Genomic DNA, 23,473 nt, shown 5'->3' with positions numbered 1-23,473 from the left:
TCACAGGGTATACAACAATCCACAATCACAACTGATGCCGTCCACTAATCCTCTCCCACCCAGGCCACCTATGCATCTTAACCTCAATAACCAACTCCTCCGTCTCCGCCTCAAAGCTAACCTTACTCGAAAACGTCTTCAGATCAAAATCCGTCGCTAGCGGTGCCACCGAAATCTCACCCCCTTTGCCCAATTGACGAAGTCTAAACTCCGGACGTCCAGACCGAGACAGCCGTCCAAATTGCTCTGTCATGGAAGAGCTGAGGCGGCAGTGGATCCGTCCCGTCCATGAGGGCCCGCGCTGCTCGACGGAGTCCTCGTCTTCTTCGAAGTAGAAGAGCGCGGCTAGGAGGCGGCGGGCGACGGCGGTGATGTGGGCGTGCGCGGAGTTGTAGGGAGGGTAGATGTACGTATTGGTTCCGCGCGGCTGGAGATATTTATCCGCTTCCCATTTCAAGAGGGGGAGTTTCGAGACGTCGTCGAGGTTGGGTGGTCGTTCGTATAGACCTACGTTGATGCGGTGGCAGACGCGGCGTGTTTTGGTGTCGGTTGCGGAGATGAAGTCTTTCCACTGTTTCTCACAGTCTAGGGTACTTTGGATCATGTCCAGACCAACAGCGATCTTGCCTTTCAATCCTTTCGGGACAAGCTTCTTGGCTAGATTGAAAGCTTTGCCGCCGAGCTTTGCGGCTCCTTCTGAATTCGCTTGGACTCCTGTACCGATGGAGAGGACGATATCCAGTGGCCGACCATCTGTCCATACCATGCGACGCTCTTCTTCGATTATCTGGACTGGATTGTTACGCATCAGAGCTCCATCGATGTAATCCTTTTTGGTCTGGTCATGGAAGTATGGTTCGAAATATGTGGGAGCTGCAGATGTACAACGAGCACTATTTTGCAGATTAGTCAAATCATATTGTACAGAGAAAGTCTCCTTACGCTTCCCAGATCTTCAGCTCATCAGCTGGATTTTCCTCTCTCACGAGGTAGTCGGGACCTGTGGGACTAGCGTCAGTACTCAATTGACCTCGAAAAAAGGCCGGTAGATCTTACCTGTGCCTTGCACGTCTCTGGAGTAATTCGTGAAGATGTATGGCTGTCTCTCCCCCAAGACACCTGCGACAACTCCTACCTTCACAATATCTGGCGAGGAAGACTGATTGTAGCCGAAAAGCGGGCCTTTGCCAAATGCTTGCTGCAACGCTGAATCGATACCCTCGCTCTTGAACCTGTAAGAGTAGAGTAACTGCGCCGTATGACGAAACATAGGAACCTTAAGCCACATCCGTTTCGAGAATGCAGCCTCCGCAAATCTCTCAAACTCAGTTATTGCCGTGTCTATGGACCAGTTGTTCTTGAAGAGGCCGAGAGCTATGATGCCACCTTTTATAATCAGCAAACGCGTTTTGATTCATGAGCACCCTGTACTGACCTGTGCTGGTGCCGAATGCTATGTCAAACAATTCTTGGATTGGAATACCAAAGCCCACTTCAGCCACAATTTGCTTCAGGATGCAAAGCTCGATTATCCCACGAATTCCGCCCCTGTCATGTTCAATCAGCTTAAACTTCAAGATCGCAACGCCTGTGGTACCTACCCGTCTAAGGATAGAAGTCGTGCACCCGCCAGTCGAGATTTCACACGAATGTGCCAAGGTGTGCCATTCTTGAAACGACAGCCCAATGGACATCCTCTCAAGAACAATGTCGATTCTCCACGTCCAGTCTCATGGTGGAACCCTTTGAGACACGGTTGGCAGAACGCATGTTGGATATCCTGACATGGCAGAATGAAGATGGGGCATCTTCGAAGACAACCATAACAAGTTATGTAACTTGATATTTGTGCTACTCCACTGTCTTGGGCACACTCGGCCAAGTTACCGTTGAGGTCCTCTACTTTCTTGAGCAAACGCCTAATTCCTTGATGCATTGCTATTTCCACGGCTTCCTGGTCGAACGAGCACTGAAAGTCTCCAACTAGGAGAGATTCCTCTCCCGAACTATCAGACGGCCGCGAGGAGTGTCTACGACGTCCCGATGAGGAAAATTGATGCCCCTTTTCATGACCCTGCCAGTAATTACGGCAGCGACGTTTTCCACTTGTGGCTTCGCAGCGCCAAGCTTTCTCTCGGAATCTCTCTAATGTGTGTCTGCATTCCCGAAGTCGGCGATCAATCAGCAGCTTTTCCTCTAAATAGTGGTCAGCCGGAACTCTTGATCTTGTCAGCAGCAGAGTACGATGCAAAGAAGCACAAACCTTCGGATGATACTTTCCTCCCACGAACATCAGATGCGATAACATTGGCCATGAATGGAACCAAATTCGTTACGAGCGTCTCTTGATCTGCAATGGATTCGGGACTGTTTCGCTCTTCTTCTTCTTTCAGCGAAATCATCAGAGCCAACATGTGTTCGTGAAATCTCCGTGGCCGCGTAGCATCCTTGCTTTCTAGATAATGGAAATCAATCGAGCTGGTCCTGTCCCTGGCGAGCCTCTCGAAGGCATATCCCATGTATTTGTTGAAGCTCTGAACATTCAAATTCATTCCGACACTTTTCTTTTTTACCCGCATCTTCTCAATAGCTTGTCTGACTTCTTTGTAAAGCTTGTCGTACTGGACAGCAATGGTATGTGTTGTCTTCTGATCTAGATTTGGTATACAAATGATCCGGAAGGAGTCGTAATAGCAGAGAATCAGATCCTCGGCAGTTTTCAGTGACTTGCCCCTTTTTCGCCATGTCTTTCGCAAGTCTGCAAAAGCTGATGAAAGCTCCAGATGTGAGAGCAGAGTCTTTGTAGCAAAATCGACATCAAGCCAATCTTCACTGGCTGATGGTACATCTTTGTTCACGACTATTAGAAGTCCAGGTCGAACCCGTTGATTCAAAGTTAGTTCATGGCCACTTGAGGCCCACTCGAATAGATGTAGAAGTTCAGCTTCTGTAGCCCTGACAAAATCTCAGAATCTTTCGTTTCATATCTCGATTGAAAGATGGCGAATGGCTTACCTTGGATTGTTTGTAATGTAGCAAACTACATCCGAAAAAGTGTAGAGCAATCGAGGATAGAGATCCTTGACGATAATCTGACGAGTGTTCGGTCCAACAACAGTAGTTTTATGTTCCAATATTCCAGAGGTCGTTGTCCCAGCCCATTGGAGTTCCAGTCTTCGACTTGATGTGGCCTTGTGATCAGCAACTTCTCTTAGCAACGCTTCTTTGTTGAACCGCCGGTTTCTGCGTCTTGTGTGCTTTTCAGAGGGCCTTTTCGAAGAGTTTGCTGGTTTTCCACCCTTGTTGTCGGAAGGCGGTCGTGGAAGTAGCTTTTTCGAACTTGAGCCGAAGTTAAAATCACCCTCAGCAATGCGAGTTGCAGCAGAAACTCCGCTCCCTCGCAAGCCCTCACAGTCTAATAGCGCTGTCAATTTCATGTTGATGATTGACATGTCCCAAAGAACTTACCTGCATAAAACATCGGGACTTTAGAATCGATGGTGGCAGGGTCGGAGTAAAGATGTACATCTCCACTTGTCGATTTGTGTCTGTCAATAGAGTTTCCCGGTATAGGAACCGACCCTGGCTTGCTGCTCTCCAGACAAGCGTTGCGAATCAACGCTCTGATTATCGTACTTTTTCCGCCACCAGTATCACCAAAGAATGACACTAGACTTGGGAATTGTTCGAGTTCTTTGTCATCGTCTCTCAAAGCCTGTGCTTCGCTGATGAGTAGCTGCAATCTGGGGTAGATGTATAACATCGGCGTTTCTTGCTCATGAGGCACACCGAACCAGGTTGACCAGATGTCCTTTCTATGAAGTGTTGCCTGCTCCTCACGACTAGTGTTGGAATAGAGGAGATGTTGAATCCATATATATTCCGTAAACTCTGTTGGACTTTTGCATGTATCGAATCCATCGTCGGGCTGGTGGAGGACTGCGCGTGGCCAGCACAATTTGTGATATGGTCTCCCTCCACATCCAGCACAAATGCAGAGATCAGCGATCTTCCCTTCTTTCCGACAGTGTGCGCAGGTTCGGGATATCTTCATCTTTGTAGCGGCATCTTCAATACTGTCCAGCCGGGTTAGTCTAGATCGCATGGCACCTCCGTAATTCGACACCAGACTTACATATCAATTGGGAACTTTTGGGAACTGGGCCCGCTCTGTTCTGCGATATTATGCCTCTCGGTCTTCTGTCTTGCATCCTCAACTGTTGCACTAAGCTCATCATCAATGTTCAGGGCATCGTCATCTTCGTCTTCTTCTTCTGCTTCCACTTCTGCATATTGTGCTTCTTCAATCCGTTCAGGGCCAACGGACTCGATTCTTAATGTTTGAAGATTGACGCCTGTGAGAGCTGCTTCCCTCGAGTTAAAAGTCGACATTGTTTGCGACCATGGAGCAGGCTCCAAGAGTTCTGGGGGGGCTCATCTTAAGTCAACATGAAGACGAGGCTGCGTAGCCGCCTCTAGACGCATCCTTATCTAATGCAAGAAAACAGGTCCGTGGAAGGGTGTGTTGCTGCAGTTAAGCGAGTAATTCCAATCAATCACAGCTTTGGATGTCAGAATGAGGCTGGTAATGGCCGGAGCAAGCCACGCTCATTCGGTGACTGCAAGAGGGCATTTTGGTACAAGTATGCCATTTAAGGCAGGCAGAATGCCACTCGGTATTCTGACACCAGTCCAATCTAGCATGGCATATGAGACGCCAGAGACATTTCATGATGAGACTGCGTCTTGTCCGAGCACGCGCTGAAGGGAAAGCAAGGGCTGCGCCTCCCACTCAAGAAAGTCTGCGCTGTCGACGTTGATCTGTTGCCAACTTTGGCATATTGCGGCTTTACTCGACTTCGGGATCATACAAACCTAGTCTGGATAGAAGCATGAGTTGTGCGAATCTCAAATTCGTGTCTGTTCGAACAAGACTTCGAAAAGAAAGGAGCGAAGAAGAGTTTCGAGCTACCTAAGCTGACTAAGCTTCATTGCGGACATGTGATCTACACGTGAACCAGATACCTAGGTACTTTACCTAGGTACCTTTTGACTACTTAGTCACCTACCGTAAACTGGAGTAGTTTATTATTTTATCCGTTTAAACGTCCATTTAGATCAGAAAATGAGATTTTGTTCAAGGAACAAGACGTGCTTAGCAGTTCTGTAGGACATCTCAGGGCATTCTAAGGCCCGGAACCTCGTCGAATTTGATACTGGTAGAAGAGACGAAATTTTCGAGGTATATTTCAACTATCCTCAAGATAAAAGACAGAGTTCAATGCCAATTCTCCATTATTTTTTCTCTTGCCCACTCTTCTCATCTACTTCCAAGACTGTTTCTCCACTTGTGATTTTTATAAGCCGAGAACCCTTTTTGCTTGAGCCGATACCGGAAGACGGTAAGATGTGAGGTACGACTGTACAGAAAAATCTATTATTTCATGGAATATTAAGCTTAAGTCTACGTAGGTACATAGAAGCTTAACTATCGTGTCCCATCAAAGCAATTAGGTACATAGGAAAGAGATATTCAATACCTCAGGCATGACTTCATGCTCGGTCCAGACAGAAACCCGAAGGGGCGATCTGGTGGCAGCAAATCGCAAACCCCGCATCTTCAGAGACATGGGCGCATTATCTACCCAATCACATCTTTTACAATTGCGGATCTTTGTCCGAAAAGCGTTAGGGTCATTTGTAAGAAGCTTAGTGCCGCCTCCCGCATTCCATTTTGCGGGGATCCTTAAAATTCTTTTCCATTAATGAGTAGTTCGTACTAAGCACGTCGAACCATTAGCCCTATGCAGTAAAACTTCTCTGGCTCGATTACTTATTGCTCTCGTGCCCTTGTCGCCGCGGTCCTTTTCAGGTCCTTCTTTTATCATTACCACCTTTTCTCTATTGTCAGCTGCAGTGTAAACGTCGAGTGATTACTGCTGTACATAAGCTGCTGGTATATAGGTCATCAAGAGCTGCCATTGAGCTGAATCAACAACTCACAATCCGCCAAGATGTTTGGCAAGAAAAGTAAGTGGCTCAATCTCTATGCCAACTCCAAGATCCCCTCTCTCTAACTCCTTCGCAGATGGCGCGAGAGGGTCTCCAACAACTTCAGACCTTGATCCAGAGCCAGGGACCAAGAATGAGATCAACAACTACTATGATCCCAATATCTCGAACCCAGCCGCGCCTCCCGAATACGACGACCTGAACGTAATCTGCCCTCCCCACACAACCGAGAAGAAGCTCATGGCAAAAATCGACCTGCGAGTAATCCCTTTCCTCTGCATCCTATACCTCCTCGCCTTCCTCGATCGAGTAAATATTGCAAACGCAAAGGCTTTCGGGTTGATCAAGGATCTCGATTTGAAAAATACGGAATTCAATACGGCGTTGACCATCTTCTTCGTCCCTTATGTGGTCTTCGAGATTCCGTCCAATGTCTTCCTGAAGAGACTTTCACCCCGCATATGGTTGTCCTTCTGCATGTTCTTCTTTGGGCTCGTCTCTATCTGCCAAGGACTGGTGTCGAGTTATGGCGGGCTACTCACAACTCGTTTCTTCTTGGGTCTGTTCGAAGCTGGCATGTTTCCGGGCTGCTTTTATCTGATTGGGATGTGGTATAAAAGATCAGAAGCTCAACGTCGCTACTCGTTCTTTTTCTCCAGCACTACGCTCGCCGGCGCATTCGGTGGTCTTCTCGCCTCGGCTATTGGAAAGATGAACGGGTTGAGAGGATACAATGGCTGGAGATGGATCTTCATCCTAGAAGGCGTTCTAACCTGCGTTGTCGCCATCCTCTTCTTCTTCGTCCTCCCCTCCTTCCCTGAAGACGCCAAATGGCTCACACCCGAAGAACGGTCCTACGTTAAAGCCCGTCTCCAAGCCGACCAAGGTCGTTCAGCAGCTGAGCGCAAAATCACAATCCGAGACGTAGGCCGTGTATTCCAGGACTTCAAAGTCATCCTGGGAGGCTTCATGTACTTTGGCATGATTGTACCTGCATACGGATATGCATTCTTTGCACCAACCATCTTGGCCACATATGGCTATTCTGCCATTGAAACACAGTTGCACAGCGTTCCACCTTGGGCGTGTGCTTTTGCATTTGCGATGATTGTTGCCACTTGTTCGGATTTCACTCGCCATCGATTCGCTTTTACCATCGCTCCTATCTGTGTAGCGATAGCTGGCTTCGCGATTCTGATCACGGTACATCATAACAAGCATCTCGAATACGCTGCTTTGTTCCTCGTTGCTATGGGCGCATATTCTGCTATGCCAGTCATCGTCTGTTGGTTCAACATGAATCTTGGAGGTCATCATCGACGAGCTGTTGGAACGGCTTGGCAGGTTGGGTTCGGCAATATTGGAGGCATTATTGCGACCTATGCGTTCATCTCAACCGATGCGCCGTACTATAAGAAGGGATATAGTATATGTCTTGCGTTCTTGTGCTTGAGTGCCTTTAGTTGTGTATTGTATGCCATTGCTGTGGTTTGGCAAAATAGAGCTAGGGATAGGGCTGTTGTGGATGTCGGATTGACGGAGTATGAGAAGACTGAATTAGGGGTAAGTCATGATTCCCTTGCGCTACTCAATTTTGCAATGGTGATCTTGAAGGATCAAGTGATATGGACGCAAGTGAAAATAAAGTGCTGACAAATTGTAGGACATGAGCCCAGATTACCGGTATCTACTTTAATAGGATGAATACCTACAATCCAACATCTGATCTAACGTCCGAGCACGTTGCAAAATAATCATCAATAAATATTCAAGTTCATCTAACAATCCTCCATCCCAGCTCGTATTTTGGCAAGCATGAAGTTCCTCCCTGACCTGCGAACATCGAAGAAGAAAGGAGCACAGGCTCGAGAAACAGTCTGTCAAGCGGGTATACGAGCCGACTTTCTGAAGCACAAGTACACCCTGCGCATTTTTCTTGACCATATATACTCCATTTCTTCCCATCCCTAAAGAAAACAAGCGAGACTGTTCTCAAGTTCTCCATGCATCCCAAATGCATTAACAGTAGGTCGCTTTTCAGAAAAATAAGAACTCCAAGAACGATACCCAGACAGCAGCATCAAGCACCCGATAACCGTGCTCTATACCTTCAAACAAATTTTCGCCACAGGCATACTTCCAAACCAACCACTCCAGTGAAGAGTAGGCAATCGTCAAAGAGTGGAGTCGAGTTGGGGGCTCCCGACAATTTACCGAGATATCCACTCTGGTTCAACATTTTGAACGTCAAGTTCTCGGTGTTATTGCTTCCAAATCCTTACACATCAAAGAGTACTATATGTTTTGACGTACGTGTCTGGCCTAGGGTCCTTCAGACAGACAAACGCTTATATCTGTTCCCCGTCCATCCATCCAACCATCTTTCCTTCCTTCCTCTTTACTAAATAATGATTTGCGAATCATCAATCGTATCACTGTGACTTGCGGTACCCTGGCTGCTTCAGCTATAATCCAAGCTTGGGGTGCTAAACTCCGGTAGTTTTCTCATTTTACCTTTTACCTTTGACCGAAGAACTGGCTGATGAATAGGGATGGATGAGGCCTCATGGACGCCGTCCTAATTCAGTACTAGTGAGCTAGGACATGCGCCGGTATAGCGCTCTGCGCTTTCTCCTGGGTATTCCACTCCATCGGCGTAAACTACTCATCAACACCCTCCCCTTCGGCTCAGACGCCACCTGCTCCTCCCAAATACCTACCATCCAACGCGGCGAATACATCGCCACATTCGGGATGTAGATCCTCGTTCCATGAAAAATCAAGGCCAGCGCTAGTATATGCATCTCGTTCCTGAGCGGGTATGCGAACTTCATAGAACGTGACACTCCCTTCTCTTGCATATGATAATTCTGATGATGCTTGTTGATTGGAAAATAGGCAAGTACCATTGCGATTATGTTGTATAATTGTAAACTCCTCTTCCTTCCTTCTCCAACTCAAATTCGCTATCTGACAGAGGAATAAGACTATCTTTTGACAAACAGCAATATCTTCATCAGTAACCTGTACAACGGCTTCCGGTCCAATAACCACTATTACTACCACAAAGGATAGAGTATCTAAGCGCTCCTCGCTTATATAGCCGGTGTAGCAGTCCCTTTCCCTGGCTTTGTGAGTACGTTAAGAGTGAGTGTTTCGGAGACAGCGACGGATATCGGGCATTTAGGGTGGTTTGCGGAGTTTTATGATTTGTTTTGTGTTGTATTATGTGATTTGCGGGATATGGCGGATCAGGAATCAGAGATTATTAGAGGAGATGGAGTTGGGGTGGGAGGAGATGGTGGCGAGAGGGTGGATGGTGGGGAGAGTGAGGTGACTGATGATGTGACAGTTGTTAGTGGTGGGGAGAAGAAGGTTTGAGGAGCAGGAACTTAGCTGTCGCAATGATTAGCGTAGAGCTTTGTCTGATCCGTTCCTGTCGTATCAGCTCTCTCAGGTGAAATCAAAATCGTTGTCAAGCTCAAAGCACTATCAAGTTCAGAAAATCGTCACATATCACAATCACATCATGCATCTAGACTCTGTATTCAATGCCTCTCAGCGAGGACTTTCTGACGTGTCTCGTACTTCGGAATCGTCTGTTTAACAAGTCAGTTCCATTATCCGTCAGATTCAGGAACACGTTCAACTTACAAAATACGCTGCCACCGAAGTGGACTTTTGAAGGAAACATACTCTGTTCACTTACTGTTAGTCTTCCTATCCTACTTGCAAAACAAAGGATATTGAGCTTTACTTACGAGATGTGGTGCCTTCCGCGAAGGACTTTTGCATGAACTGCTTCTTCCATCTGGAAGTTAGCTGAGTGTCCGCCATACCACGGGACAATCTTCTTGCTTACAAGAACTCCGACAAGATGATGATGCCACCGTAGTAGGCTTTTGCTGACTGCTCCCACTTAGACGTTAGCTTAGATGTCCGGCGAAGAAGCGGAATTTGAGGACTTACGAAGACCGAAGAATCCCCCACTACCTCCCCCTATCCAGTGTCTGTATTCACTACGTTAGCAATCTATCTATACCTATCCCATCCCAGGTCTCTAGGCAAGATCGAACATATAGCTAGGAAAAAGTCGGTCAAACGTACAGAAGCTGCACCGCTCCGGGTGGCTACCCATCGTGCAGGACGCACATCCTCCACCGAAGAATTTCTTTCCGTTGGCTCTGGTGCCAAGGGCAACCACACAGTCAACATATGGCCCATAGCCAGCGGCGCACAGGTCACAAGCGACAGGAGCCAAGGTCCCGACAGCTTGCCCCTTGGCCGAGCTGCGGTGGCTCGCCCGGACGGAATTGGTAGGGTCGGTAGCCAACCCTGCTCGGGTGACTACTTGTCGTTGGGCAACGCCCGGTAACTCGGCGCCCAACCCGGTGTTGTAGGAGAGGCAGCGGGTGGTGACTGCGGTCGGAGGGTTGGTAGCCTAATGTTCGTATCAGTATGCGTGTTTGTAAGTGGAGGAGAGCGGATTGAGGTTGAATATCGGGAAGGAGGAGAAGGGCTTACATTGACAGGTGGTGCCCTCTATAAAAGCGTTAGTCATCCGTACAATTGAGCTTGGAGGAGAGGTTCGGGACTTACTGAGACTTGAGGCTGTCGTGGTGGCTGCTGGTTGTTAAGATTAGCTCGGTCTCGTATATCTTGAGGGACAATATCCATACAAGCACGGCAGCAGGACGGCGACCCTGGACGGGCGCGAGACCAGGGACGGGAGCCTTGATATCGGAATCAGCTTGAGTGCTTCCAATGGTGGAAAATAACTTACAAGATTGAGTCCTTGCGGCGCGGGAAGCTGGCAACGAGATCGAATCAGTGTCTGTTGGGTTTGCAAGAAGTGGCGATCTGAGAGATTTTGATATAGAGAGTAGCGCGAAGTCCAGGAAAATAAACACGCGAGATTAAAACCCTTTTGTGCGCTCGCTACGTAGGTGGTCTTCTTAAGCTTGGATGTCCACGTGAACCCGGAGATCGCCGTAACCTTAGACATGAATGGAGCTTGAGAGAACAAGGCTGATGAAGCTAAGAGTGGGAAGGCTACCTTCTCAATCCAAGGGGCACGGGCTATGTCAACAGGGAAAATCTTAAGATCGGAGCAAAGGAAACCGGTCCTTTTTTGCAGACGACCTAAATCAGATCTGAAACAATCAACCTTGTCGACAATTCACATCTTGACAGCAACGGTGAGGTATGGGACTTTGCTAAAATCTCTCTCTCCCTCTCTCTATCTTGAATGCCGTATTTTCAACCCTTCTATGTACGTTGACTACAACAGAAACTATAGATTGATACAGCATTGTTCTTTCCTTGTTGACATTCTGAGTGGCTTAGTGGAAGCTCAATACTTGGAGATATAAATCTACCCGAAGATCCATCCCCAGGACGCACTTTCGAACTTGAGAAGCATATCAATTTAAAAAGATGCTGGAGACTCTGATGAAGTACCAAAACAGCTTCAAACATCAGAGAATTGATGGTTGACCTTTCAGATCAGTGTCCTAGATCAGTAGCTTGCATGATCCGCATTCAGACCTTAAACGCATGTCCCCACATCCCATCTTCTTTTCCTGCTGGAACAGATCCAACAGTGAAAGGCATCTTTGGGCAAGGACGTGCATTGATAAAGAAAGAGGATGAATGAGTGCAACATGGTTGTATTGTCAAGTAGGACCTGGTGACGAAGAAACGAAGACGTAGCTGGGATATGTTGTGAAGTCCACAAATTTGACTGTCAAGGATCATTTTCTTTGACCTCAGTGGATCTGCATCCATTCTTGATACAACTCCAAGTAAAGACTCTGCTTACAACTCATGGTCCCAAGATCCTAGATCCTGTTCGCTCCAAGGGATGATCTCAGTAGCAACTGCATCCCCGGCGGACGTCAAGTGTCGATCAGTGATCCTCAAGTCATGCATCTTCAGTTGAAACAGAATTGAAAGACAGCGATATCATGGACACAATAAAAACGAACAACCCTTCAAACGAACAAACCAGAACCACCATGTCCGCCTTGTGAGCGCAGCGTGTGAAGGAAATCCTGCCACTGAACCGGAACCTGCAAACTTGCCAGGTCCAGACTGGGCGTTGTAAAGATATTCAAAAGCAAACAAATCCAACGTAGGATAGAGATTTTTAAGATGCGGTGAAGAGCGAAGGCAATCAACAGACGTCTCAGGAAGGAACGCTTGAACGCTCATTGGCTTGCTTCAGGGAAGGGGTGGAAAAAACGAGGTCAACGCTCATTGGTCCGTTACCGAAAATTTCGCTTCGAAGCCCCTCCCCCTTTCCACTGAGAAATAGGAAGCAGAACTACACAGAGAAGGATGACGCTGAGATCTGTCACCAGACTCGTTGCCATCTTCCTCTCTATTGAGCCATCTCCCTATCCTTGGGAGTTGTAGAGGGGCTCTGTGCTTGTAGAAATCCAATCTAGGACCCTTTGAGGCTTGAAAACGTGATTTGGTGCTCAGCTTCTGCTTTTAGGTCTCCTTGCGCGCTGGCCAAACCATTGTATGAAGCCTAGAGACATGTAAACTCTCCTCTGTGGACTCCTTGTATCATTGTGAGCTTGTTTTGCGTTCAATTTCGAGTCCATTGTGGGGAGATCTGAAAATTCCGCCAAACAGTGCCTCAAGACAGGGCCCACACATATCTTTGTATTCTTCTTCGACCACTTTGTAAATGTTTGTGAATCATGAAAGCTCGATTGTGAGGATGAGGATTAGGCCTTGGGGCTGCGTTCAAGTTCGTCGCCCCGGTGAGGTGTTAAAAGTTCGCCAAGCTGTCCTAAGACAGGGTCCGTACATAACTTCGTATTCTTGTTCGACTCTTTGTAGATTCTTTTGAGGTATGAAAGCTCGTTGGAGAGGAGGAGGATTGGGCTTTTGATCTGAAGGAAGAGCAAGAAATGCTAGATCTGTGGTCGAGTGATAGCAAACCCTAGACAAAAGCAAGACGTCCAAGAAACCGGAGCAATTAATAGTAAGGAAACAGACAAATACTGACGTTAAAGTATGGGGCTGACCCCATGTCCGTGCCATCGAGAGGGGTTTCGGGATAGGGGCAACCGGGGAGAGAGAGATGAGGCATGGTGTGGAGGAGGTGGCTGTTGCTGCTGTTGTTGGTGGTGTGGAGAGAGACTGTTGCTGCTGCTGATTGCTATTGTGTGACGAGTTGGCGGCGAACGAAGAGTGCTCGAAGCTGGTGCTGTCAAAGATCTTGAGAAGGCCAAAGAGAAAAGCTTAGATTGAAGCGATTTTTCACCCATATACCTGCGCAACTTCGTGGACCCGCTTTTCTCGCGGCACTAGCTCCATCGGCCACACCTCTCCAGCCGCACTTACAGTCGAAAGCGATCGTTGTCAGAGCTCGTCAGATGGACCGTGTCTGTGGTAGTTAAGATCTGTCTGATATAATGGTACTTGAGGAAGCTGGTATCAACATTCCCTACACTTGCAACCACACATGGAACGAGCACGTCTGCGATTGCAAGCAAGGTCATTGAGGGTTTTCCAGACACTAACAATCGTCCCAAGCTCCCATGGATCATCCGTGGCCTTCCAGGCTCAGGTCAAGTTAGTCATGTTAATAGACTAGACAAGTTTCTACAGTTTCCTCTGATCAGCAGTTACATCTTAATTATGATAAAAGCAACTACAGATTGTTCGTCAAATACTACTTCGATATCTTAGGGGAAAAGATTATGCTATTACCATCTCTTTGGGACATGAGAAGTAGGAAATCGCTTTCGTTAACAAATCCGCAGAAAAATGTCCAAGGACATTTCATTGACGATTGATCCAGAATTATCTTTGTTTGTGAGAGAGCTTTGGAACAGCCAGGAGACTATCTGGGTTGTCCGATATTCTTAGATATTAATTTCCTATTGCGAAGTCAAAGCTTCAGAAGACTCTTAAGTCAGAGATAAATAAAAGCTTTCGCTTTGGTATGCTTCATGTATGGAAATCGATTTTGTACTAGTTTTCGAGCTAATGTCTTTGCTTCCCAGATCTTCTGAATGCCGTATAACAACAGCACTACACAGGCTAGCAAATGTTCACTCTCTGAACAGTGAGAGCCATCGAGTCTTGAGACGAGGTCGCATGTTCTGGAACAGGACTTGATAATCAAAAGCTGACGGACGGCATGCATGCTGCATCCGAGAACAAAACGATGCCAATACAAATCCACGCAAGCAAGATTGGCAATAATTCATTACATCCTCATAGCCCCTCTCTATGAGATTGCATCAACTATTCATACAAATCGAATTACAAGTCTTCCCAAAAGAGGAATTATAATGAACATCATTGAAGGTATATTTTAGCAACGAGGCTCACAAGTATTTCTTGACCTGCTCCTCATTCCAATCCCAAAATTGTTGCGCATTCCCATTCCCACCTTCAGCCACCGGCTTCGTAGCCTTGGGCAAATCCGATCGAAGCGGCTGGAATCGTCCCCACGGGATAACTACAGTATATTGATCAGCTCAAACCCACATTCATCTACCATACCAACGACTTACCCCACTTCGCACTCCAATCCGTCTCAGTCGTAACCTCTGGAGAAAATCCTGCGAAAAGCTGTGTATAGACTCCATTGATGACTGGGTAGACGATCAAATTGGCAATGAACTGCAGTAACCAAGACTGGTCCCTCGCAAGAGCAGTGCGGAGATTGCCTGGGTTGATTGGCACGCTCACAATACCGTCATTTTTGTGTCGACGAGCATACTCGACGCCCAAAAGCCAGTTGCCGCACTTGCTGATACCGTAGCGGTCTATGCCTGGCTTGGGGATGTGATAGTCTAAGTTGTCCATGTCGATGCCGCGGCTCTCGTGTGCATACTGAGTGAGTCCGAAAGAGGAGAGCCATACGACACGGACTGTATTCGCTGGTTCGGATCGGGCCGTCGTAATCAGTGTTGGAGTCAGCAATTTGGTGAAGAGAAAAGTGCCAACGCAGTTTACACCCAGAGCAAGCTCGTGACCCTGCACTGTCTTTGGTGGTGGTTCGGCTGGACCCGTCATTACTCCCGCATTGTTGAACAGGACGTGTAGTCGGGACTCTTGCGCCAGAAAGCGCTGTGCTGCTGCTTTTACTTTGGCCAGATCGGCAAGGTCGAGAGGGAGGAAGACCAGTTCTCCTTTCGATGTGGGCGCGGACTTCTTGATATATGATATAGATTCTGTCGCCTTCTCCTCGGAACGGCAAGCTATGTAGACTTTGGCGTTCTTCGCATAGAGAACCCGAGCTAAGTCCTGGCCCATTCCGGAATTAGCACCTGTAACAATGTAGACTTTGCCCTTCAGGTCGGCAGTAACATTCTTGTCTGTGAAAGTGGCCTTCGGAGGGAAGAATTGCGTCCAGGCACTCTTGAAGGGAGTGCTTGGCGGCATTGTGAAAAGTGTCGTACAATGTAGTACAGCAGATGCCTGAGTTTGAGCAAACTAATGGAGTTTAGTTGTTCTTGGCTTTTGCCAGAAGTCGTGAATGAGAATTAAAGAGAGGCAATCGATACTTATATATGACTGATGACCAGGAACTTGCTAACTTTTGGCTGGATAATCCTTGCCATCAAGGTTTAGGAACTGCCAGGCCATCCATAGAGACCCATAGATGAGATAAGACATGCATTCATTCTAAGTCAACGTGCCGCGTAGAAGCAATTTGGGCAAGGAAAGCTGACATAGTACCGCGCCCCTTTCCAAATTTTGCCAAGCGAACCAACCAATCGACAGACATTCCGAGCAGTGGCCTGTGCGGGGTTCACATATCGATCGATCCCCAACACAGAGAAGCACCGCAGAGTACGACGACTACGGCGCTGGCGCTGGAGCACGAATAAACAATGCTTGGTAAAAGCTTGAATAATGATCATTCGATAAAACGTGATTTCAGCCCTCTTGCTAAGCCCCGGATTTAGCTAGATCCCTGCTGGTTACCGCGAAGGTGACCCAGGGAGGAAAAATGATGGTCTGTTTCTTTGCAAACGAATACACGAGTACGAGACATTCAAAAGTAAGGACCGAGTAAAAATACGATTACTCATCACAGAAGAGCTGTACCTAGTTATGGCTTTTGCTGACACCTCCAGTAGCAATTCTTGACAAGACTCGAAATTTGCTTTTAACGATACTGCATAGAACCGCTAGCACGAACTATATGCTGTCATTTATAACAAGATAAAACATGAGTATCCTCTTCCTCTAAAGTTCAGCTGCAATGCAAGATTATCGAAGGGTTGGACGTAGACAACTGGCTGAAGAAGAAACTGGTCACGTGCTGGTGATGAAAAAGACTGAACTGTACGCAGGACAGGAAGGAGTAGCCGTTGAGCATGATGTACAGAGTTCATTCGTTCGAGGAAAGTACCAAATGACAGCGCATTAAACTATAAGCTTAGTACATGCGTATGGAATGCATTTCGAAAACTGCCTAGGTTCAAGCCAAAAGCTTTGGATCAGATCAACAGCCAAGAGCGAATTAGAACCAGATGAAGAAAAAGGATGCGAAGGGGCATAGACAATTTAATAACAGAATGCTGAGGCTATGAGATTAATTCCGGTCACGGACGTTGAAGTGGTGTAAATTACACGCTAATCACTATCTCTCCTGCATAAGAAGGTAGAGCTTAAGACTGGGGCAGCTCATGGATATATCGGCCTCCGAGCTGTGGCCAGACCTGCATAGATAGCTGACGATATGTTTCCTTCTCCAATCGGAAGAATTGATCGTTGTGGCTACCGCCGTAAATGCAAATGTTCACCAGGCAATCGACAGACATTGACGGTTGCTCAGGCGCCCGATAGAGCATCGTATCAAAAATTCGCTGTCCGGGTAGACCAGTACCTGGCAGGATGATATGTATAGGTTGAGTTGACCACCTGACGAATAGCAGTGACGGTCAAAGTCACCGTTTGGGTGGTATAGGAGGTTGACGTTTCCTTCGAGGTTGATGGCAGAGAGCCAAGTTCCGAAGCCGCGATCGTAAAGAAGAATTGGAGCCTGTGATAGGTCAATTTTTGCAGCAAGGCTGACCGATTGATGGGATGCTGACAAAATTATGACTGCGGCGCTGATGGGACTGCTCCCTTTCCATTCCCAGACCTTCATTGAGAACGCACCTGGTAGGAGGCGAAGAGAGCGACGTCTATGAAGATATTGGTGAGGGCGTGGGAAGGTCAAGTTTATAAAGGTTGCTTCGCCGTCTCCGTACGGTTGCTTGATATCCAACCAGTGCACGTAAATTTGTAGACATAGATCGGTACGATTGACTTGTCATGTATATTAAGATATGTCTCACGAAAGAGCAAAGAAAAATGTACGCAGTGTTGCGGCGTGGAAAAAGAGGCGCATTCGTGAAAGGAGCTTCGAATCGACCAGATCCCGCCACAATCTGTTCATCACGACCTCTCCAGACAGCGGCGCGCGCAATCCAGTATCCAGGTATCTTCACTTTTGACATTGGTATGTCTCCCATCATCGACATTCACCTCCCCTCGCCCTCAATTAAGAAGACCCACGGGAGACAAACTTCCTATCAAGGAGCTTGCAGAGCAAAATTATTCATCTCCAGAGCCTCACACTCCCGAAAGAGTGCTGGCAACACACCACTGTTTCGAAATCGAGGTGGAGGTCGTGGCTGGCTCTGTTACTTTTTGATGAAGAGGAAAGTTTGAAGCTGGAAGAAAATTTTCGAGATGACCACGAAATTTCGCGAAAAATAAACTAACTAGAATGGGAAAGGTGAAAAAAAAATCATGTGACGAAGCTCACCAGGATAATTGTCCCCACCCTACCTAGGTACTCCGTTCTTCCGCTTTGTCAAGAACATACGCACCAGACATGTCACACACTCTAGCTCGATGCTTCGACCTCGATCGCTATTGCTATCGGTCTAGCAGAATCTTCATCTGCAAGATCGGCCCACCCGCATGTCATAAATTGACGCAGTGGTGTGGAAGGGACGAGGTGAATGATCGATGGAATATTTCAAATAGCCAGCCATTGTGAGATTCAAGCTGTAATATCGAGAAGTCAATGCTAATACAGAAGACAGATGGGCAAGACGTTGTGTATCTTGTGACGCAGGACTTGAAACAGAGGACTTTAGAATCCCCACCGAATCAGACATCGAGCCTTGAGCTACCTTTCCTCATTGAAGGTAGAGTTCTGCCGATGTCTCAATTGCAGACTAGTGCTGTCCTCTCGGCCTCTCTAGACAACCCCTATCTATCGGACTTGAAAATCTCGATGCGAGCTTCTTCGACCCGCTAACATCTTTATAATAAGTCCGATCTGCAAAAGTGATCTGTGCTCAACTTTCTATCTTCAACAAAACCTAGCGTTTGAAAGTGGTCGCCATGTGGAAGCAGCTTTTAGCAGTCGAAGGAAGCATTACTCTATTCCATGTTTAACGTATTCGGGAGGATTCGGAATGTCTGTTGTAACTTTTGGAATAAAGTCTTCTATGATGACTCATTAGATGTGGATAAGAACACTTGAGCCATATAACTTTACCATCAATAGATCTCTAACAACATTTACCAGGTGACTCTTTCCTCGGCTAATAAACGACGCCACTAATTGCCCCCTTTTGGTAACCGAGACTCTTTCGTTCAGAGGATGGGATGCACTCCGGCCCAAACAGTCTACTACTTGAATCTTTGAGGAGTATTAGTACCCAACCTATAATACTTCATCTGCGAAAACCAATCCATCACACAATCGATATGTGATAATGAAGATCGTGGTGTCCCGTGGTTTCCTCAACTTCCTATGTTGAGGTAACGGCAATTATGGTTCAATATTCGAACTAAGCCGACCTCTTCCGAACTGTCCCTTGCTAAACCTTGGTATCACTTCCAAGACGCTGGGCCCGATCTCGGCTACAGCTGCAAGTTCATGCCGCCTCATGCAGCTTCATGCGTCTTCGTCAACTTCACGAATCACTTTACGTGCCACTCACCATCACAGTCGGGCGGAATCTGGCATGGCAAGGCTCACCGCCACGTCAGATGCTGGCGGGAGGTGCGTCCTGGCTGCGGATATCGGATCTGCCCCTCACTGTACCCCTCCATCAAAAGAAATTCCCTCAACAGTTCAAAAAAAGCGTCAAAAATCCAGCAGCCTTCAGCATATTCAGACTCAGCATCAGTCAATTCTCTACTCGAAAGCCTTCACTTCACTATTGCAAGGGCTATGCCATCCTCAACTCGAACTCAAACCTGCCGGAAGGCTCAGCCATGGAAAGCGCATTGGCCACCCGTTGAAGCGAAGGAGGGGTCGGGCGTAGAGTATGGTGTCGAGAAGGGTGCTGTGATTGTGGTTGATGGAACTTCCGCGAAGGTCAGCCCTGCGAAGAATGAGGCTGCAGCGGCTTCGTGAAAGCGAGGCTATTCGGTGAGAGAAATAGGAAAGTCCAGCTTATAGATCAGGGACTGATAAGGGAAATCTGCAGATTATGGGAAAGACTCAAACGTCGGCAAGATTGAGGATTAAGAGATCGGAGACCTAGCAACGTTTCGAGATAACGCAGATGGGGGAGTGGGGGCAGGCTATTTTGGAAAGCATAGCATCTCGTTTGAGTATTAGATTTCAGCATGGAGGCGTAGTAAATACATGGCATCGTGAAACTACTTGAAAGGATGCCTGGTGATCTGACGGTGAATATAGACCTCCCTCTTCACCAGATTATTGCCTCCTCTACCATCTCACCAATATTCTAAATTCAACACTCTCCCTCCTCAAATCTGCATCTGTCGTTCTCGGATTATCAAACGAAGCATGAGGGCTCCCTATACAAATTAGTCAGGCTTAATTCCATCATAATCGAGGCAAACTTTACCTTGGGTAGACCCATCCTTCTCCTCGCTATCCGCGTTCTTGAAAATCAGAAGCTCAGAAGGTAATTGATATGGAAGGTAGTACCACTTCTGATCGAAATTGAAGTGAACTTGCGTATTCTCGAATACTGCTTCTCGATCTACGACGTCTCCCGCCATGGTGTCGTTGTCGAAGTCGACTGTCGATGCATCGCAGACTGCGAGAGGCCAGTCGACTAGAGGTCCTTGGAGAGGATGCCAGACGCTGGCAGAAACATTAAAAAGAGACTTCATCGAATGATTTGAAACCCGACCGAGGGATTCAAGTCGTAGAGAGAGAAAAGTGAGACCTACTTCACACATTGCCAACGCCCTTGAAGAACAACATCTGCTTTTTCTCCATAAATATCCCTCACGATTCGACAACCTTCTTCATATGTATGATCTAATCGCTCATCAACAAATGGTGTCCATGAGATCAAGATGACCTACCTATATGAGCAGCACTCGCAGGCTGCTGCGACCGATATGTCTCCCCAGTAGCAATCGGCCAACTCGGATCTCTCCTTCGAATCTATCTTTCATTCAGCTCACGATTCTACCGTCAAATATCAAAAAGACACCTATAATACCACATAATCAACAACATCAACCCCTCTCGCCCCAAGCGCAACCCTAACAGCCTCACCCACCTCCTTCCCATGAAAACGCTCAACTTTTTCCTCGTCATCGTATTCCTCATACTTCATTTCACTCTCTAGACTTACGACTTGGAACCCACATGTTTCGTACTCCAGTCCATGGGCGAGACGTAAGTCGTGGAAAACGAGTTCATGCAGTTCTCGTTCAACGTTTGTTTGAGGGATCTGAGAGGCTTCCGAGGGCCGGTAGCGGAGCGTGTAGGGTTTTGTGGTTTCGTAAATTGGGTTGCGGGAGAGGAAGTAGATGGGTGCTTTGACTGAGAGGTCTTCCGGTGGAGCCATTTTGAGACGGTTGTTGTAACGTGGGAGAAAATCAAATTGGAAATTAGTGAAGGAGGATAAAGAGATGCTAGGTGAGATGGAGCCTCGGCCACGTATGTGCCAGCACGTGATGGACTGCAATAGGTATATATGTATATCACGACACATTTCGAAGAAACCGCCAGTGGACTCCTTGTGTAGCCTGTCCTCATATCCATCGCCAAACTCCTCGCTGAAAACTATCAGAACACTTCGACGCCAACCAGCACATACTCAAGCACACTCATGCCGCCACCAAAGCCTGCACCGGCCGCCAACTCGTCAGATAAAACTCCCTCACCGGAGCAACAATGAAAGTCTCCAAATCAGCCTGAAAATTTGCATGTTGAGAATTCAAACCCGTCACTCCCTCAGCTGTCACGATCTGGTGCGTCAGGCATGCAAGCACAGCTTCATTGTAGCACCTCCCAGCCTCCTCTAGCACCTGCCCTTCATTCACCAACTTCTTCGCTGCTGCAAGATCAAGCATATCGTTCACATTTGGATCACTAGCTTGTGCTCGAAGATCTGAGAGACGTTTACCAAGAGCCAGTTCAACGAGTGCGAAGCCTAGACGAGTGAGGATTGGTTCGCCGATACAGTCCCAGAACATGGACATTTGAGGTGAGTGGAGAGGTTCATCAGTCTTGGCGGCTCCGAGTTGGGTGGAGTAGAACTTCTTAGTGACGAAAATTTGGGACTTGTCGCCCTTCAGCATACAAAAATCTCTGAAGGACCACCATTTATCGACCCATTGAGTGGAGACGAATTGTAGGATCGCAAGACTGAGACTGAGCGCAAGGTCCATGCGCTTCTGTCGTGATAGATTCCAGCTTCGATTTGGAGACAGATAATCTTCCAGACAGACGAAGCTCTTCGGTTCTTCTTCCAAGTCGCTACCGAGCGAAGTCACATTGACAGCGTACTTCTTTTCCTTAAGTCCCAAGATACCAAGACAGGACGGTGGAGCAGACTTGACTTCAGTTTCAGCCAGGTTCTTGATGAATGCGCAAAGGTCTTCGATAAGATTGTTTGGTTCCATGCCGTCGCTCTTACTCAGGGATATCTTTCGTCCACGAAAAGGAGGCGGAGATGAGCCAGGACTGGGAAGCGAGGTTGGAATTGTCGATATGCTCGCTCTCTGCCCTCTTTGCGACCAAGACCTTTCTGGCGGAAACCTGGGCTGCCAGGGACGTGGTGGTGCATCACTGGATTGTCAGTCAAGGACTTGAGATCGCGGACGGAGGTGAGGTACCTCATGGACAAAGCATCAAACTCAACTGCATCGGGACTTGTGCAGCCCATGGATGAGGAAGATGACAGACCCATCTCAGTCAACTCCTTCGCGACTTCTGCGCAAACGGGAAATAAGAGCTCCAAAGGCTCCATAAATCCCAGGTCTTCAGCACAAACAAGTCGTGATCCTAGGTTCGCATCGTGTCCAACCTCGCAGTGACAGTGATAGTTGTCGACCAAAGCATCATGCAATACTTTCGCATTAGCGGAGATCCGGTTCAGAACTTCAGGTTGCAATGTGCTCGAGGTCTTGGGTTGCTGCGACTGTGTTGAATAGCTCGAGGCAGGGGGATTCGTGAGCAATCGTTGCAGGCGGCCGTTCAAACTGCGCAGCTTTTTTAACTCTTCCTTCGCAGCTGATGCAGGGAGGTTCAATTGGATGTTCTGCAACCCTCGACGAATTCTACTAGGCGGAGCTTCCTACTTCATTGTCAGTGAAGTTGTCCTCCAGCGCATGGGGCATTTGGATATAGCATACCAATTCAACTTGATTCACACCAAATCTTCTTGTGAGCGACGTGAGCAAATTGTCCATTTCCTCGAGGGTGCTGATAACCACGTCCGACTTATCAACTCCCAGACGTTCTCGAAGGCCATCACTCAGGTTTTTGTCTCTGAAGAGTCCTTGATTGGGTTTGCTTCTAGTGGTAATCTGGTGCAAATCGGCTTCTGAGATATCAGATGCGAGCAGATGGCAGACGAATTCTGTGTAGATGATCCCCTCAGTCTTGAACTCCGTTAGCAGCAAGCTCCAGCCCTGTCCAGCCTTGCAACTCTTGTAGAGCTGGATGCCATTGATAACCAACGGCCAGACAGCCAAAACAACACCAACAACCTCGAAGCCAGACATTTCATTGATGTGTTTTGACGTGCGCAGTAAGAGAAGATAAGTCAGTGTCCTCACTGATTTGCGTCTCAAGGGCCTTGACCACGAAGGACGTGATTTTGGGTATGCGAGAGACACCAATCGAGAGATAGGCGGGAGTGCTACCTAGGTAGGCAACCACTCGGCATGTGCATTTGCTGCGCAGGTTGCCCGAGTACGCCTTTGGTGGGTGAGAGTGTCGCGAAACCTGTTCCAATCCCGCCTTGCATACCACTCACTGCGATCAGCCTTCTCCGAGTACAACAAGATACCCTTGGCGATGCTCTTGGTCGGAATTCTTCCTAATGATCGCGAACTAGTGGGACATTGCGCAACTTGGCCAATGAATCTAGGAGCGCGTATCCGTCGAAGCTAAATCCTAAATTTCCATGGGAAGAAATTGACGAGATTTTGGGACAAGGCTGAGAACTCGATCGCGGGCTGGGTCCACACTACT

At 47.6% G+C, this 23,473-nt stretch overlaps 7 protein-coding genes across 7 annotated transcripts; 2 read left to right on the top strand and 5 right to left on the bottom strand.

Moving 5' to 3' along the window:
• Positions 1 to 8: 8 nt before the first annotated feature.
• Positions 9 to 4,392, bottom strand: LY89DRAFT_750859 (uncharacterized protein; the record flags this gene model as incomplete). Its single annotated transcript, XM_018221215.1, has 9 exons — positions 9 to 893; positions 943 to 1,000; positions 1,057 to 1,386; positions 1,436 to 1,548; positions 1,602 to 2,196; positions 2,264 to 2,955; positions 3,016 to 3,415; positions 3,469 to 4,076; positions 4,136 to 4,392. The coding sequence occupies 9 exons, from the start codon at positions 4,390 to 4,392 to the stop codon at positions 26 to 28; spliced, it is 3,921 nt and encodes a 1,306-aa protein (XP_018069845.1). The 3' UTR covers positions 9 to 25.
• Positions 4,393 to 5,768: 1,376 nt separating this feature from the next.
• LY89DRAFT_648788 (MFS general substrate transporter) lies at positions 5,769 to 7,817 on the top strand. The gene is made up of 3 exons (XM_018212030.1): positions 5,769 to 6,030; positions 6,089 to 7,575; positions 7,676 to 7,817. Exons 1-3 carry the CDS (start codon positions 6,015 to 6,017, stop codon positions 7,706 to 7,708), a joined length of 1,536 nt encoding a protein of 511 aa, XP_018069844.1. The 5' UTR covers positions 5,769 to 6,014; the 3' UTR covers positions 7,709 to 7,817.
• Positions 7,818 to 9,547: 1,730 nt separating this feature from the next.
• Positions 9,548 to 11,017, bottom strand: LY89DRAFT_783623 (uncharacterized protein; the record flags this gene model as incomplete). Its single annotated transcript, XM_018222701.1, has 10 exons — positions 9,548 to 9,611; positions 9,667 to 9,709; positions 9,774 to 9,823; positions 9,875 to 9,930; positions 9,982 to 10,022; positions 10,120 to 10,453; positions 10,537 to 10,554; positions 10,612 to 10,638; positions 10,692 to 10,745; positions 10,796 to 11,017. 6 exons carry the CDS (start codon positions 11,015 to 11,017, stop codon positions 10,012 to 10,014), a joined length of 666 nt encoding a protein of 221 aa, XP_018069843.1. The 3' UTR covers positions 9,548 to 9,611; positions 9,667 to 9,709; positions 9,774 to 9,823; positions 9,875 to 9,930; positions 9,982 to 10,011.
• A 3,239-nt stretch (positions 11,018 to 14,256) lies between these two features.
• On the bottom strand, positions 14,257 to 15,533 carry LY89DRAFT_720021 (putative estradiol 17 beta-dehydrogenase). Its single transcript, XM_018218538.1, has 2 exons — positions 14,553 to 15,533; positions 14,257 to 14,497 (listed from the first exon to the last, which is right to left on the bottom strand). Exons 1-2 carry the CDS (start codon positions 15,424 to 15,426, stop codon positions 14,364 to 14,366), a joined length of 1,008 nt encoding a protein of 335 aa, XP_018069842.1. The 5' UTR covers positions 15,427 to 15,533; the 3' UTR covers positions 14,257 to 14,363.
• A 2,947-nt stretch (positions 15,534 to 18,480) lies between these two features.
• LY89DRAFT_686223 (uncharacterized protein) lies at positions 18,481 to 19,820 on the top strand. The gene has a single exon (XM_018215237.1). The coding sequence runs from the start codon at positions 18,935 to 18,937 to the stop codon at positions 19,415 to 19,417; it is 483 nt and encodes a 160-aa protein (XP_018069841.1). The 5' UTR covers positions 18,481 to 18,934; the 3' UTR covers positions 19,418 to 19,820.
• LY89DRAFT_735591 (methyltransferase) lies at positions 19,736 to 20,837 on the bottom strand (the record flags this gene model as incomplete). Its single annotated transcript, XM_018220033.1, has 5 exons — positions 19,736 to 19,827; positions 19,878 to 20,119; positions 20,209 to 20,299; positions 20,347 to 20,428; positions 20,487 to 20,837. The coding sequence occupies 5 exons, from the start codon at positions 20,835 to 20,837 to the stop codon at positions 19,736 to 19,738; spliced, it is 858 nt and encodes a 285-aa protein (XP_018069840.1).
• On the bottom strand, positions 20,808 to 23,388 carry LY89DRAFT_114314 (uncharacterized protein). The gene is made up of 3 exons (XM_018205097.1): positions 22,630 to 23,388; positions 22,111 to 22,571; positions 20,808 to 22,063 (listed from the first exon to the last, which is right to left on the bottom strand). The coding sequence occupies exons 1-3, from the start codon at positions 22,999 to 23,001 to the stop codon at positions 21,100 to 21,102; spliced, it is 1,797 nt and encodes a 598-aa protein (XP_018069839.1). The 5' UTR covers positions 23,002 to 23,388; the 3' UTR covers positions 20,808 to 21,099.
• Between the last annotated feature and the right edge of the window lie 85 nt (positions 23,389 to 23,473).

The sequence above is a fragment of the Mollisia scopiformis genome (assembly GCF_001500285.1).
Source record: "Mollisia scopiformis unplaced genomic scaffold LY89scaffold_15, whole genome shotgun sequence".
NCBI lineage: Eukaryota > Fungi > Ascomycota > Leotiomycetes > Helotiales > Mollisiaceae > Mollisia > Mollisia scopiformis.
This window is presented reverse-complemented; position numbering and strand designations above follow the sequence as displayed.